We start from the raw sequence: 16,515 nt of genomic DNA on the forward strand, positions 1-16,515 counted from the left end.
TTGTGAGTGGAAGAAATAAGTTCTTCATGAGCATTCAGCAGGCATCAAGGATTAAGAACAGTTATCATGTGTCTTGACTCGTTTACACACATACACACATACTCACACACACACACTCTCTCTCTCTCTCTCTCTCTCTCACACACACACACACACACATATATATATATATATATATATATATATATATATATATATATATATATATATATATATATATATATACACACACACACACGTTATAAGTTCTTTCTACTGTGTGTGTCTAACTTTAATCAAACAGCCGATATTGTCTTAAGTAACATAATGAATTTACTGGAAACTCTTAATGCGAGGAAAATGTATCAAGGTTAAGATTTGTATCTACAATAGACTGCGTTTTTTAATCAAAATTAAAACCTACCTGCAGACTTTCCATATTTTCCGAGTCCCGTTCCAAGCTGCCTAGAAATATAAATAATAATAGTACTACTACTACTACTACTTCTACTACTACTACTACTAATTATTATTATTATTATTATTATTATTATTATTATTATTGATTCGATAAAAGTATAAGATAATAATATCTGCCATGCAAGACCTCTACTCAAGCATCTTCACTGGTTAAGATTCCGTACCCATAATACTAGTGTTTGTGTAATTGACACTCCGTGTCCCTAATATTAGTGTATGTGTGATTGACACTCCGCACCCATAACATTAGATACTCCGTGCCCATAATACTAATCTATGTGTGATAGATACTCTTTGTCCATAATACTAGAGTATGTGTGATAGATACAGTGGTAATATACGATATTAATATTCTATTGCAACAAATAGTCTGACAGTTACAGGTCACCTAAGGTCAGCTCCCGGTTCTCACTCAGTTGTATACCTATATGCGTTATGATAAAATTAGCGTGATAAACTAGTGTGCGTGTAGTTTTCACTGTTGTGGTCAGTTGTAATCTAGCCATTAAAGTAGTTAGACCAAACCATGTTTTGTGTTATTTAGCAAAACATAACAGATATTCCGTGCCCAAATGAGTGTCTGTGCCCATCATACTAGTGTATGTGTGATAGATACTCCATGCCCATCATACTAGTGTACGTGTGATAGATACTCCATGCCCATCATACTAATGTATGTGTGATAGATACTCCATGCCCATCATACTAGTGTACGTGTGATAGATACTCCATGCCCATCATACTAGTGTACGTGTGATAGATACTCCATGCCCATAATATTAGTGTATGTGTGATAGATACTCCATGCCCATCATACTAGTGTATGTATTATAGATACTCCATGCCCATAATACTAGTGTATGTGTGATAGATACTCCATGCCCATCATACTAGTGTATGTATGATAGATACTCCATGCCCAAAATACTAATTTATGTGACACGAATTGGACGATCCTGTTTATAACTTATCCTTACTTTAAGTGAGTTCCAAAACAGATTTTTCCTGATAAATTTTGCTTTCGATACTGAGACAGATATAGCTGTAACAAAGATAAAAGAATAAATACGCTACCTTATTTCTCGTCAACTAAATTCATGGTGAAATTTAACATGGAATAGTCAAAATGTCATTTAATGCCGATAAATATCAAGAATTTATCTCTATTATATCTGACTGTGCATAAAAGGTATGACTTGGCTTAATAACTTTAAACGCAGGTTAGTTATAAGGTATTTAAAATATTTTCCTCTAATCACTTCCTAGTATGACAGGAGCTGAAATTACACACACACACTCTCTCTCTCTCTCTCTCTCTCTCTCTCTCTCTCTCTCTCTCTCTCTCTCTCTCTCCTAACGAGATTGCACTAGGTACAGCAAAATAATTATACAGTAGTTAAATGTCTCACAATTGCGGAAGAAAAAAAAATTGTGTTCGCAAGTTAGAAATTAAGTCACTTACTTCTTAGTGATCCAGTCCCGCTTAAACTAATACCGCTATCACCTTAAAAAAAAAAACAATATATATATCGATATATATATCACTGATGGCTGGTCTGTCAGCATGTCAATTTTTGCATAGTTTATCTACTCTCTCTCTCTCTCTCTCTCTCTCTCTCTCTCTCTCTCTGGACATGGTTGCAGGTTACGGACGAAAATCCGTGAAAATAAAATGACAACAAAAAAAGAGTGTAGCAATAAGGTTAAAAGTTACAGTGAAACCAAACAGACCAACGGAAAGAGGAATGAGAGAGATGGTGAGAGAGATGGTGTGTGTGATGGTGTGTGTGTGTGTGTGTGTGTGTGAATTAGAGATTTATAACCAACTATTATCAAGCATTCTTCTATAGAATCCAGGGATAGCACTTTCCGTTCTGTCTGGTGTATATTAATAATTTCCTATAATTAATTCTATATACCTTGATTTCTTTCATAGGAATCCGGGATGACTGTGTAGTTAGAAAAAAATTAATTACTAGGTCGTCAAGCGAGTGTTTCTGCATCCACGGACCTGGGTTCGAATCTCCGTAGAGTACGAATTAAAAATTATCTAACCTGTATGACAGTATTATTTGTATTAAATATTAATTCTGCCTACTATTTACAAGGATTCTTCTATAGAATCCAGAGATAATACTTTCCGTTGTGGCTGGTGTATATTTATAATTCTCTCTCTCTCTCTCTCTCTCTCTCTCTCTCTCTCTCTCTCTCTCTCTATATATATATATATATATATATATATATATATATATATATATATATATATATATATATATATATATTTATTTATTTATTTATATTTATATATAGCATTAATGTAAAAACTTTAAACTTACGCTGCTCATTGGACCGAATTAGACATTGAAGCTCCTTCAACATGTTCTGCATTTCATGCAAATTGTTCCGCATTCTTTCGCATAAATGTCCATCAGATTCAAGCATCAACATAAACTTTTTATCCTCCAAGTAAACTTTTGTCCTCTCAGTATCGTTCTTGGCGTAGTTCAAAGCAATAGATACCTGGGATTTACACAGCTCAAGTTTGTTACTTACTTCAAACAAGATATCATGGTTACACGAAACTGGTGTCCTTAGATCATATTCTGAATACGTTGACATACTGACCATCCGAAACAGCTGGTGTTACACCATCAACACTAAAAGAAAGAAGTACAATGTTGTGGTATTTGCTGTTGTTGATATTGATGTTGTTGTTGTTGTTGTTGTTGATGATGATGATGATGTCGATGATGATGATGATACAATCACGCGGTTGATGATGCTCGTGGTTGTGTTGATTATGAAGAAGGCAATAATTAACTTTATTACAAAGACAATGATTACAACTTCAAATGGTTAAGATGAAATAAACTATAACAATAAAAAAGGCACTACATGTCCATAAAGTCTGATGAAACATTTAACTTCTATCTAAACGTAACTATGCATGCAAACAATGCATAGAATCATCAGAGAAATTTGTGTTCAATGCGAGAATCTGGAAATTTGCACTGCTTATACACGTGCAGGCATATTTAGACAGATCAAACAATTATGCAAGGACAAAACATGGCATAATTCACACACACACACACACACATGTATGTGTGTGCATGCGCGTGTGTGTGTTATATAATAATAATATAATAATATATTTATTTAACATGTAGTTCTTTGAAAATAAATTTTGTAATGTAACAGGACTAAGTTCTCGTTTACACATTGTATTCGGTCTTCGTCCGTTTTACAAAACTTAAAACTCACTCATGGTTCAAAAAACGACGATAGATCTGTGCCCATAGCAAGAAATATAAAATACATACACTGATTTCAATCATACGAACTACCTCGGCTATTTAAGAGACAAAGATTGACCGAGAAGTTATCAATGCATGTAACTATTTTTTATTCTTAACATCGAAAATTCTCGGTCAATTCTACAGTGAATCCAAACATGGAAAAAGCAGAGAAGGCCCAAAGAGAGTGTGATTTCTTTTCTTCTGGAGACCATTCCAGCGAACTAAATGTAAGATTTTCTGTAAATTACTGCGCCGATATATACCCGACGGATATGTTTATTTCGGCGACCCCTTGGCACAATGTTTACTCTTTCCTAAACGATATTCTTTGACTGGCCACTACTCACTGACATAAAATGTATGATATGTTCCATGTACTTATAAATACATATTTGCATCTGTCCGTCGATACGAATTTGCATGGAAATTAAATTGACCTTGTATTGTTTCCGGTTTTATCACTTTTCGTCGGTCAGTTACGAGCGGAAGAAGATACATGCGGAAAAAAAGAGCTTAACGAAAAGATAGAATATATATAATGACGCTCCGATGGCCTTAGTAGCTAGAGCGTCCGCCTTGGCTGAGGGGAGGTCGCGGGTTCGAACACCGGCCGAGTCAAACCAACGAGTTATAAATATGGTACTAGCAACTGCCTCGCTTGGCGCTCGGCATTTGGAAGTTAGTGTTAGGACTGGTCAGCCTGGTATTAGAATAATTTGAATGGGTGGGATATGGTGCATCATGTCTGCGGCATAATGCCCCAATACTAGACATCAATATAAACTGCCACACTGTCGACATCGTAGCGATATGACTAGACAATTGTCACATATATGCGAAGCATCTTGTTTTATGCAAGCATATGTAACCAAACTTATGTGTTATGAATCTTACTCCATCTCATACTTAGCCTCCACTTAAATTCTTGCGACTGATTGGTCAGTACTTGGAAGTGAGCCAGTCAAACGTCAGAATTCTTAGTATGACTCTGATCATGTTTAGATAGGTGGCTAAAACATTTGTCACTGTCAACGGATTAAATGGAGAAAAAAAAAAAAAAAGAACGGTGAGTTGCATTGTATCTACTGCAGTCTTATTTTTTACTCTCGTTACTCCTCATACCTTGTCAGTAAAAAAAGAAAACATTGTGCTATGTATATTTAATTTGCATTTTTTTTCTCCATGATTATTTGTTATGTTTAATTATTTTGGACTTGACTTTGTCCAAAATCAAGTCTTTTGTGTACCTGACCACTCACTTTTACTTTGTAAACAAATAATACCTAGTTAATCTTTCTCTTTGAGTGTGGATTATATATTATGAGCATTAAAAAATGAAAGTAAACATGTTTATCTTAATCTGAGTCTAGGACACTGAAATCCTCTCATAATAAACCTGGTCTCGTATTCTTTATTATATATATTATAATTTTAGTAATAGATCTTAACTAGTTGAGAACTTAAAATATTCTAGAAATGAAATTTTGACCCGCATTCTGGTCTATTTTTGTGTCCTAGCTTTTATATAATGTTGTTTACTTGAGACATCACTCGTTCTTGCATTAATATCTTTAGCAGAACCGATCTTATTGTTGTATTCAGGTTTTCATTTGGGTGGAGTTATTTATTCAAATTATTATACAGTAGAAATACAAAATGCTCATCTCTAATATTCTTGGACTGGAACATTAATTTGGAATTAAAGCTATTTCAGACAAGAAACTTTTGGGATTATAATATTGTGATACATCAAAAGATTGTTAGCATATCACCACACCCAAGGACATTGGCACATCAGCATATTCGAGACTACAGGTACGTCAACACATTCAATATTGGAATTTATTTGGAATACCACTAGAATTCAGTTGGAACTTTATACAGTTGGACTTGTGATAAAATTTCTAGGACTATTTTGGGATTTAATTCACAATACTGTAAGTTCATTTTAAATTTCTACTTTGTATTGTATGGAAATAAATTATTTGTTGAATTGTACAAAACTTATTTGTTTCACTCTTTTCTGTTACTAAGTTTGAGACCATAGAGTCGTTACAGCTTATATTGAAACCGAAACAGGAAGTGTTCAGATTCAAGTAACTAATGTCAACACGATTTACTGATCTTAACGCTGATTTCACTATTATTCACACTTATTTCCCGATGCAATGCTAAAAATAATCACAAACAGTTCAGTTAACATTCCATTAATAAGACGATTAACTTTTTTAATTTGATAATGAAGCCTACTCTCTGTCCAATGGAACTAAAATATCGAATTTGTCAACTCAGGACAAAATCAGGTATAATTAATTGAAAACAGTAAATGTATGTAATGAATTAATGAGTATATGTGTGTGCGTGTGTGTCTTTGTGATTTGGATTTTTGACGTAAAAAAAAAAATGTTCACTCATATCGCTACGATGTCTGCAGTGTGACAGTTTATATTGATGTTTAGCACTGGGGCATCATGCCTCAGACATGTAGCAGCATGTCTCACCCAGTCACATTCTGACACCAGACCGACCAGTCCTAGCACTAACCTCTCGATCCTGAGCGCCTAGCGAGACAACTGTTAGTACCAGTCTTTGGTATGACTCGGCCGGTGATCGAACCCGAGGGACCTTCTACATCTGTGGTGGACGCTGTAACCAACAGGCCACCGGAGAACGTGAATGAACGAAATATAAAGAGAGAAATGAATGAATTTATTAATTGATATTAGTATTTTGTCTGGTTTTAAAGGGGGGGGGGGTTAAGCCCCGTAGTGGTATATCATGCATAGAAAATGGGAGCTGAGTGTCATGTATGTATGTATGTAGGTAGGTAGGTAGGTAGGTAGGTAAAATACGAAACTGTATATCAACACTTTATATGCCCGCAGATTTAGTCAGTTTGCATTTAGGGTGGACTTCTATGCTAGTACAGTGGTAAAGTCGTTCTGTACCCGATATATCCTTTGAATCAATAGCATAATAGAAAGCTTCGCCTGCCATCCATTGATTAAGATACATGTAGAGGAAGAAAAATACATACTTAAATAAAGATATTCATAATTTCGACATGACATCATTACTGTCATTCAATAAATCAAACACCACTATTAGATTCATTCCAGATAGGTGATTGACGCAGTTTTTTCATTTTATACCATTCAATTGCACGATTATCAGAACATTATTGTGAATTGCCATCTTTGAATATTTGACGTGATTGACGAATATTATCTTCCTTACTTTTCTGCAATATTTTATATTTTTTAAAATTTATTAGATGAAAAGTTTATATGATCGAATATTTTGATCATCGTTCAAGAAAGACAGCGATGATTTGAAAAAAAACTACCTTTGTTTGGGAATAAGACCAGAATGTAGAAAAAATAAAACCATCAAGTTTTGTAATCGTTTTTAGGTGAAAACTTGTTTTAAAAATTTTGATTTTATTTTGGTGAAAGAAACTCATAATTGTAAAGAAATTCTGACAATCTTTTTGGGAAAAGATCGTCTTGCAGAAAAACTAATAACAGCAACAAGAACAACAAATTATTCACACTCTCAGCTGTAGATCTGGAGGACAGCGATAAGAAGTCATGCTTATCGGTGTCTTTCAGATCTCTATATATGACAGGAGTAGTATAGTGGGACACACTAGTGTCTTTGGGAATATACATTACAGACACCCCTTGGGCAACTCTGGCGTCAAGACTTTTTCAGATCACCCTGGGCAACTCTAGCGTCAAGGGGAATTGAACATGGGGAATATTGGGGCTGTATAGCACAAGGGAAAGTGAGTTTGTTGTATAAGTTCATAAGGGAAAGTTGGGTTGTTGTATAAGGTAATGGTAGCGGGTAAGTTCACTAGGCACGTTTAGCGTCATTTTAAATTGAACATGGGGAATATTAGGCTTGTATACCGACAAGGGAAAGTTGGGTTGTTGTATAGGGTAGCTGGTAGCGGGTAAGTTCCGGTAGTTCAGCGGGTAGCGGGCTGGCGAGTAAGTTCAGCTAATTCATAAACTATACCAATTTTGAATATTCTTGACCAAACCTGACGGAGTTTCTTCGGTCTCTGCTTGCCCATATTGACTGAATAACTAAACCATATGCCTTGACTCATTCAGGGGAAGAAGGAAAATCACCGTCAAACCTATTGTAACGCAAACAGGAAGGCTGAACTGTCCCAACGGGACCCGGAAGATTCCCCTGTCACTATAGATTTCATAAAAAGGTAGTGTGATATTTACTGTCGACTGACTGCTTAACATTTGCTTAACATATCCCAAATTTAAGAGATGTTCTGTGTTTCGCAGCACACGCTACAAACGTTCAAAAGTTTTCACAAATCTAAGGACGTGAAAAAATAATTTAAAAATGCAGCACCAAAATGCGCGCTGTTCAGTCGAGAGTCTAAACTGAGAGAAAATATGTCGAACATTGTTACATTCTTTCCAAACGTGTGTATTGCTTTTAGAATTTTAGAATTCATAGTTAGCCATAAATAGGGTTATAAATAGGGTTATACAGTGCAATGTCACTCGCGTCTTTCTTGAAAAAGTCGTGCGTTTGTTTCCTTGCTGAAAAATGGTAAATCTAATGCTAGAAATTTTTTCCGTGACACATTGCAGTGCCAAAATAAGGATAAATCTAAGATATCTGAATTGTACAAGCTCGTCAACTCAAGATTTTTTTTCTTACTACGATTTACTGATTTACAATTTGTAAGGGTGTAAGTTTTTAAAAATATACATGACAAACAGAACAGTTCACATAATTATGGTAACTAATGATCACATTTTTGGAGAGGTATCTTCAAACGGAACAAATACCATTAGGATTTCAATCAAACTTATTACGACTGAGAGAGAGAGAGAGAGAGACAGACAGACAGACAGACAGAGGACTAGGTTATTCCTACTTTTAAAAAGTATCACGACACTTACCTTTGTTTTTGTGGTATATTTTCCCTAAGAAAGTTTCAAGGAAACACACAAGCCACTTAGAAAATCAAATCCATAGGAAAAATCCACCATTTTAAAATAATACCAGAGTGAACTGATGACGAATACGTCTAAAACGTTATCACAGAATAGTACAATTAAACATTCCTTTATGTATTTTGAAATAACATTGACAGTTTCCATGGATCGCCCATAGTACGATTGTTAGTTTAACTTTTTTAAATATTTTTTTTGTTTTGTAAATCGCCCAGCGGCGAGACCCAGAAAAACATAGCCCATATCGTCATTGTGTGAAGAGCTACTGAAGTCAATTCAAAGCGAACGCGGTAAGAAAATAAGTGTAGCCAATGAAATGGCTTACAACGATTGGTGCATTGTTTTGTTCTAAGGCAGGGTGGCAAAATAATGCCTGCGCTCTTGCGTTGTTACCAATGTAGTGCAGACAGACTGGAATGTGAACTTAAATCCCTCTGTTGTATGTTGTGCCACATCAACTACTGAACGGTCACAGTACTCATTCGCATTTTGAAACTGACAATTTCTTTTTATCTCACTTAAAAATTTTGACATACACACTTACATTCACATCGGTAGAGTCAGACGTGTTACAATATTGAGTGGCATGGGTTATTTGTGGTGTTTGTTTTTTCTTTTCTTTCAAACTTATGAATCTGGGGTTTGCATGAAGTAAAGACGCTAAAGTTCAGTGAACCTCAAGGATAATGACCAAATCTGGTCTGTCTACTGATGCATATATTTATTTAAGAAGAAAAATGACCTCTAAAACACAAAGATATAAGGCAATCATGATTAGAATGAACTCAATAACAGCTAACTGCATCATTCATCATTCCATTCCATTCACTTTGGCGGCATCGATGGAGTAACATCAGAGCCCTGGCTGATATCTTGACGGAGTGGTATGTGGGTGCATGGGAAACAAGCTGCACGTGCGGACACATGGGCCCCAGAATTGTGGAAGAAGACAGAAGTCCAGTAATAACTGCATATAAACGAGTCTTCTGCTATTTTATAATAGAGGAGGTTACTGCTGTTGTTAAAAGGAAACTTTACACTTCAGTATGCAAGCAAATTATCAGCTGGGATGTTAGCAGTCCAATGGTCAAGTGGACCCACAAAGTGGTACTGGCTGACTCATGTGGACTGACGATAGCAGCGCAGGTGCTGCCTCACTTTCTGATGACCCCCTGAATTTTGATATGGAAAGGTCAAACTACCTGCTAAAATTGACTAAATGAATTATGCAGTTTCTATTTTGGCTGGAAACTGCTTTTGATAATATCTCTATTTTCAGTATCCTAATTTGATCCGTTTGGTTACCGCCATCAAAATTTTTATTGCGTGATACAAACTATTCGTAAGTCATTTCGACTTTACTGATTCGTATTTAATTAGTATATCGAATGTGCACTTCGTACACCAAATTCCAACTTGACAAATGAAATCATTTTCAAACTTTCTGACTCAGTTGATTTGAACAATTGCACAGGTGGCTTACACATCACTGACATTTTTTATTGTCCATTAAAACAACTGGACTCGATTTGATCAAGTACGGGCTGGCGTTTGAGGGCTCTTGTGCGTTCGCGTCATTTTTTTCCGGGTCCCTTTCCTTTTTTGGCTCTCCCGGACATTTGTACATTGACTGATTCTGACTCTTTTCCTCAGGTCTTTTTTATAATGGAACGCGTCGCCACTGATTGTCTCTAAGTCGTATCAACTTGATGACAGGCATCACGCGTCGTGGAGTGGTTCGCAACGGACTAAATCGGGACAGTTCTTTGTTGGACAAATCCAGTAAACTCTGTAACATGCCGATCTCTCTTGGACTTTGATTTTGGGAGCAGGTACTTTGTGAGCAGCTGCCACTGCAGCTAAAGAGGAGGAGGCTGTCACCGCTGGAGAAGTTTTTGGAGACGCGGGTTTCCATTGTTTCATTAGATGAGGAAGAATTGTTGTTAAATTGGGTTTGGCAGGCATCACCAACAACGGCGAAGTGGAAGAACATTAGGCTACTGGAGACGCGGTCGCCTCCGCTGAAGGTCGTGGTTTGCGCATGTAAGGTTGCGTCCTGGCCGAAGTGTCTCTCTTGCGGGTAGAAACTGTTTTCTGGGGGCTTTTCTTTTTTGGGGACTTTTCTTTTTCTTTTTCTGTGGGCTTTTCTTTTTCTTGGGTTGTGACCTGGTCTTGACACCACTGCTCTTTTTATTCTTTGGGGCTTGTTTGGCGTTTTCGGGACTGGCTTTTTTTCTTGGGAAGAACTTTGGGGGAATTAGGATCCCATTTTAAGAGGGAGCGAATGATGACACCTCCTAGAGAATCGCTACCTCCAGATTTCAAAATGATTTGCTTATTGGTTTAAGTGTCGATGCGGGGATCGGCCAGTTGCGTCAAGGCTACTTTGTTTCTCTCAAAAAAGCGTTTGGTTTGATGAGGAATGTGAATGATACCTTGCAGTAATTGACTTACTGTCACCGTAAACCATCGTAAGACTTCTTTGAGACTGGCTTCTAAGACACGAGCACGTACTTGTGGATTTTTTTCGCGACTGATGCCGTACAAGGCTCGAATCATTTTGACGGGAAGATGAGACTGAAGGGACGTCATGTTGACGTTGTGTGAGACTGATCCAAAGTGTCCGAGGATTTTATAGATTTTTTTGTTAAGTCATCGACGAGGCCGTGTACACGACATGCCCTCCGTCTTGGCACCAGTGGTGAAACAGATGGGTATGAAATCGCAAATAATTGGGGTGGGTGGGTTTTAAATCCACGTTGAAATAAGCGTGTGGGGTTTGAGTAGCATCGTTGTACGAATAAGTCAGCCAAGGGTTCCCAACTGTTTGGCTAAGACTTGCACTTGCGATTTATCTCTACGGCTTTTAAACAAGTCCACGTAATGAGCACTGAGACTGATAGTGCGATGGACTTTTCTTTGTTGAAACAAATTTTGGGTAATATAAATGACACTGGCATTACCATGATGTTCTTTGTCTTCTTCTAACATGTCGTCGAAAACGACCACATGGGTTTGACTGGCATCAAACACGATTTCGTCATCTTCACTAGGAATGCCTTCCGCAAACACGATGGAATCGCCTTGACTTTCTCGCAAGAGGCTGTACGCCGATTGCCACTCTTTGTAACACCACACGATCCGTTGAGGTGGACGATCCATCAAATGATATTTATGTTCGATCAAACGTTTGACAAATTCGGTTTTGCCTGAAATAATAGGTCCAGCAATTAACATGTTAAATGGATGGCGAATATACAATGCCTCCGAACGGGCACGATCTAAGTGTTCGACGATGACTTTGAAAGTAGAGGAAGAGTGAGCAGAGATAGTACAGGTAGCCATAGTGTAGGGAATGTCACATTTGACACGAAGACAGATAAGACAAGATTTTTTTAAAGTTATTTTTCAGACATGTTTCTATTTTTAAAATGGAACAACACGAAAGACAAAACTACATAATAAAAGCCAAAGGGTTAAGTACAGCAATAAAAAAACACATGAAAACGATCGAAGTGCAATAATAAACAAGTCACCGTACAAAATGTTTTTGGTAACCAAGGTGTCCTAGGGACAGTGCGTAATGTTCTTACAGTCTCTACATTGGGTACAGTCACATAGGTGGCCTCCCGGAATGGTAGTAGTGAGCCTCATGCAAATGGGGTAGAACGGCGTGTTGATTGCCTTCGGTGTTGAAAAAGTGCGGAAAATAGCCTTTGGTCATGTCTGTCATTCCAAACGTTTTAGGCATTCGACTCTACGGCATGGCCAAGTAACTCATCTGATCTTTAAACTGTACTTGACCCACTTGCATGGAAATGATTTTGGCTCCGTTCAAAGTCACTTTCGGACGTTCTGTACTTTGTTCCGTATAGTATCTCAAAAGAAATTGCTCATCGTATCTCAAAAAGTTGTGAGCCATCACCGTGGCATGGCGATGACAATCTCCGTAACGTTCGATGTCCTCTTGGCTCCACTTTTCCCTCTCTCGAATAAGATAGTACTTTTCAGGGTTTACTAATGGTGGTGAATTTTGGTTGGGTGTAGAATCTCTGGGTCTGGATTCTGGCTCACGCATGTCATTTTCAAAATCACTGGCATGAATTTGTGCCAAAACTTCAGCTACTGTACGAGGCGACAAATCACGTTTCTGCCTCTTACTTTCTTCTTCTTTCTCTACGACATGATGGGATCGTTTCATCTTGACTGAAAATGTCAAATGACTACATTTTAAACGCCATGGGCCCCTTTATAACAGAATGATGTTAACATAAACCCAAAGGCCCTTTTCAGGGCCACTCATACGCCTCGAAAAGATTTGCTTTGTTGCCTAATTTTTTTTAGTCGGTTGTATAGTTGTTTATGTATGTATGTTGTCTGTTGTATGTGTTATCTACGTCTCTCTCCCGCCAAAACGTTCAATGGTTTTTTCCCGCTCTTTGGTCCCGATTGAGGTCAGCCCCTTGTTACATTGTTACCAATCTTCTGTACTGTGACGTCACCTTACCTGTAATGTATTTTCCCATTGTCGCTATACATTTTGACGCTATACAGGCCCAAGGGGGGTGGGGTCTGTAATGCATTTTTCCATGACGCTATAACTCTTGACGCTATACATTCCCAAGGTCTGTAAAGTATTTTCCATTGACGCTATATCGCCCCCTTTCACTACTAACTTGGTATTCTTTTGTAGGGCTTGAAACAAGAAAACTGAACAAACTTTAGCACTTTGCTATTGATATTTTAGCAACAGACTAAACAACATAAATGCCATTACAACAATAGAAAGCCTTAAATCTGCTATAACGAGAAATCCACTAAAAATAAAATTAAAAATGAACGATGATTAACCAACAAAACCGAATTTATCAAAGGCAATGCTATGTACAGAAATGCTTCTCCCTTTGAGAAGGTATGTGGATATAATCTGACAAACACCAACAACTTGAAAAAATGTATAAAGAAAGAGAGAAACCTCAACTGAAAATTACTTTTTCCAAATTGTTTGTCTTTAGGGAACAGGGAAAATACACATTAAATTTGGGATATGTTAAGCAAATGTTAAGCAGTCAGTCGACAGTAAATATCACACTACCTTTTTATTTTCTGCTCCTTTTGTGTTGATGGCAGGTATTATGTTGTTTTGTTCCTCTTCCCTCTGTGTGGATAGTATAATTTGGGTTTGTTTTTTCTTCTTCCCTCTGTCGTGTGTGTGTGTGTGCGTTTATGTGTGTATGTGTGTGTGTGTGTTCGCGTACGTTTGTGTGGATAACATATTTTGTGTTTTTTTTTCCTTCTGCCCGTGTTTGGATAGTAAATTTGGGGAACTTTCGTTGCTGGACAGGCCGGTGGCGGGTGGCGGTAAATTTATAGTGACAGGGGAATCTTCAGGGTCCCGTAGGGACGTTCATCGCTGGACAGGGCGGTTAACGGGTGGCGGGTAAATGTATAGTGACAGTGGACAGTTCAGCCTTCCTGACTGCGTTGCAATGGGTTTGAAGGTGATTTTACCTTCCTTGGGATTGTCTTCTCCTGAATATGAGTCAAGGCATATGGTTTATTTATTCAGTCAATACGGGCAAGCAGATACAGAAGATACTCCGTCAGGTTTGGTCAAGAATATTCAAAATTGGTATAGTTTATGAACTAGCTGAACTTACCCGCCACCCCGCTACCCGCTGATCTAGCTGAACTTACCCGCTACCTGCTGCCCTATACAACAACCCAACTTTCCCTTGTCGGTATTCAAGCCCAATATTCCCCATTTTCAATTCCCATTGACGCTAAACATGCCCAGTGAACTTACCAGCTACCGGCTACACGCTACCCTATACAACAACCCCACTTTCCCTTGTCGCTATACATTCCCAATATTCCCCATATGCAATTCGCCTTGACTCTAGAGCTGCGCAGGGAGGTTTGAAAAGTCTTGACGCCAGAGTTGGCCAAGAGGAGTCTGTAGTGTATTTTCCCATTGACGCTAGGGTGCCCCACTATACTACTGACAGGAGATCTGATTATAATATGATTGTGGCAGCTCAGCTATGAGTTATTACAGAACTGTATCCATAGTTCGACTACAAGGAAAAATGTCGGACATATTGGGCTCGGTGGGGTGTGATTTTCATATATATCTTATCAAGTAATATTTTCGCCAGATTTAACTTTACAAAACTAAAATAATTTTGAAACAGGATAAGTTGATTTTGTGTCAAACACAATATTACAATGAATTTAATATCCAGCCCCTCATTTCTGTATTATGTAGTAAATAGTAAGGAAATGTACACATCTAAACAAACTGTTATGTACATAGTTGGGGTTCCCGAATAAAGGAAGTATAATGTATGTACTTACTACAATGAGTATACAATTTACCAATTACATATTTTTATGTACGCACCTTTGGTGTGATATATACAACCTGAACTGGTGCAAGTAATTTAGAACTTACCTTATAATATGAACGGTGACCGTTAAATCGAATACTATTCATACGAAAAAGAACACACAGTTATTGATTTGTATTCAATACGCTTAATTGAAAACAAAAGTTATATTAAATCTCGACTCCACGTCGGGTGAAAATCCCACCATGAATTCAGTGTTTCACAATGTCAATAACCAATAACTTCCGAATGTATTGTATTTGTTGACTGATGATTCATGACCCATTTAATTATGTGAAGTCGGGAGCGCTGAACGGCTTCTGGCGGAGGGTAAAATACTTCTGAAATAATTTATCTAATAGAACCCTATTCAGTTCCTTTGGTAACTTCCTGGTATCATACCAGTGTACCAGTGTCGTGATTGGCTGCTTATTTTTGAAGATGATACACACATATACCTACATACATGAATGCATATATATATATATATATATATATATATATATATATATATATATATATATATATATATATATATATATATATGCTTACCTTTTTATATTCGGGATATTCTAGTCTTCCTGCTTCATCTTTTCGAAGGATATATATAGAGATAGATAGATATGCAATGCCGACGATTAAATGATTGAATATACAAAAAAGTGAAATTCAACGATTAACAATTTAATGACAATTCAATAGTCAAATGATTAAAATTTCTCAAGTACTCTCCTTCCGCTCGACCCTGTGATAGCTAAATGCCTCATTTGATTAGTAGTGTGAGATAGCTTTCCACCTGTCCTTGTATTCTACTCGTCTGTGTATTCTTTTCTCTTATTCCTCCTATTCCTCCAATTCCTACTCTCTTTCCTTCCGACTATTTCCAAATTTTTTCACCTCCTCGACGTCTCTATACTTCTCCTCCTTCTCCACATCCTCCTCCTCGACTCCTTTTCCTCCTCCTCCTCGACTCTCTCCTCCATCTAGATTTGTCGACTCCGACTGCTCTGCTAGTCTCACTTCCGTCTCCCCTCTTAGAGACTCTGGACTTAACTGAACTGGAAGTTCCGTTCCCCAAAAAGCTTACTGTGAAAACACAAGAACGGTATAATATTTTCCTTAGCCCTCTCATCTCACACTACACCCAGCTTATCATCAGATAACGGCTATTAAATTTATTTGGTCACGCATTCATTCGCATCGAAATATTCATACAATCTTGTATGGTAAAACAACGTTGTAATAAAAAGCACGGTATCATATACTTCTCATACATACATCAATATATTGCGTCACATCAATACATATTCCTAATTCCATTACACGAAACAATATCACAACAATCACACGCATTTCTTTACATTGCAACTCATA

General features: G+C 37.3%; 1 protein-coding gene across 3 annotated transcripts in view; it reads right to left on the minus strand.

Annotated features, from left to right (window-relative positions):
* The window catches only part of LOC149802492 (uncharacterized), a 24,052-nt gene extending 8,562 nt beyond the window's left edge, over positions 1–15,490 (minus strand). Inside the window, exons 1-5 of one of the 3 annotated variants that reach the window (XM_089951732.1) lie at positions 15,207–15,490; positions 6,303–6,404; positions 2,796–3,116; positions 1,922–1,963; positions 404–444 (exon numbers count right to left, since the gene is read on the minus strand). In XM_089951732.1, coding sequence (XP_089807858.1) covers positions 404–444; positions 1,922–1,963; positions 2,796–3,087 — 375 coding nt within the window. In that variant the 5' untranslated portion in view covers positions 3,088–3,116; positions 6,303–6,404; positions 15,207–15,490. The remainder of the gene's footprint in view (positions 1–403; positions 445–1,921; positions 1,964–2,795; positions 3,117–6,302; positions 6,405–15,206) is intronic. The other 2 variants (XM_089951731.1, XM_089951733.1) reach the window with 2 other exon arrangements.
* Between the last annotated feature and the right edge of the window lie 1,025 nt (positions 15,491–16,515).

Source organism: Sinohyriopsis cumingii, chromosome 3 (genome assembly GCF_028554795.1).
Source record: "Sinohyriopsis cumingii isolate HCF-2022 chromosome 3, ASM2855479v2, whole genome shotgun sequence".
Lineage (NCBI taxonomy): Eukaryota > Metazoa > Mollusca > Bivalvia > Unionida > Unionidae > Sinohyriopsis > Sinohyriopsis cumingii.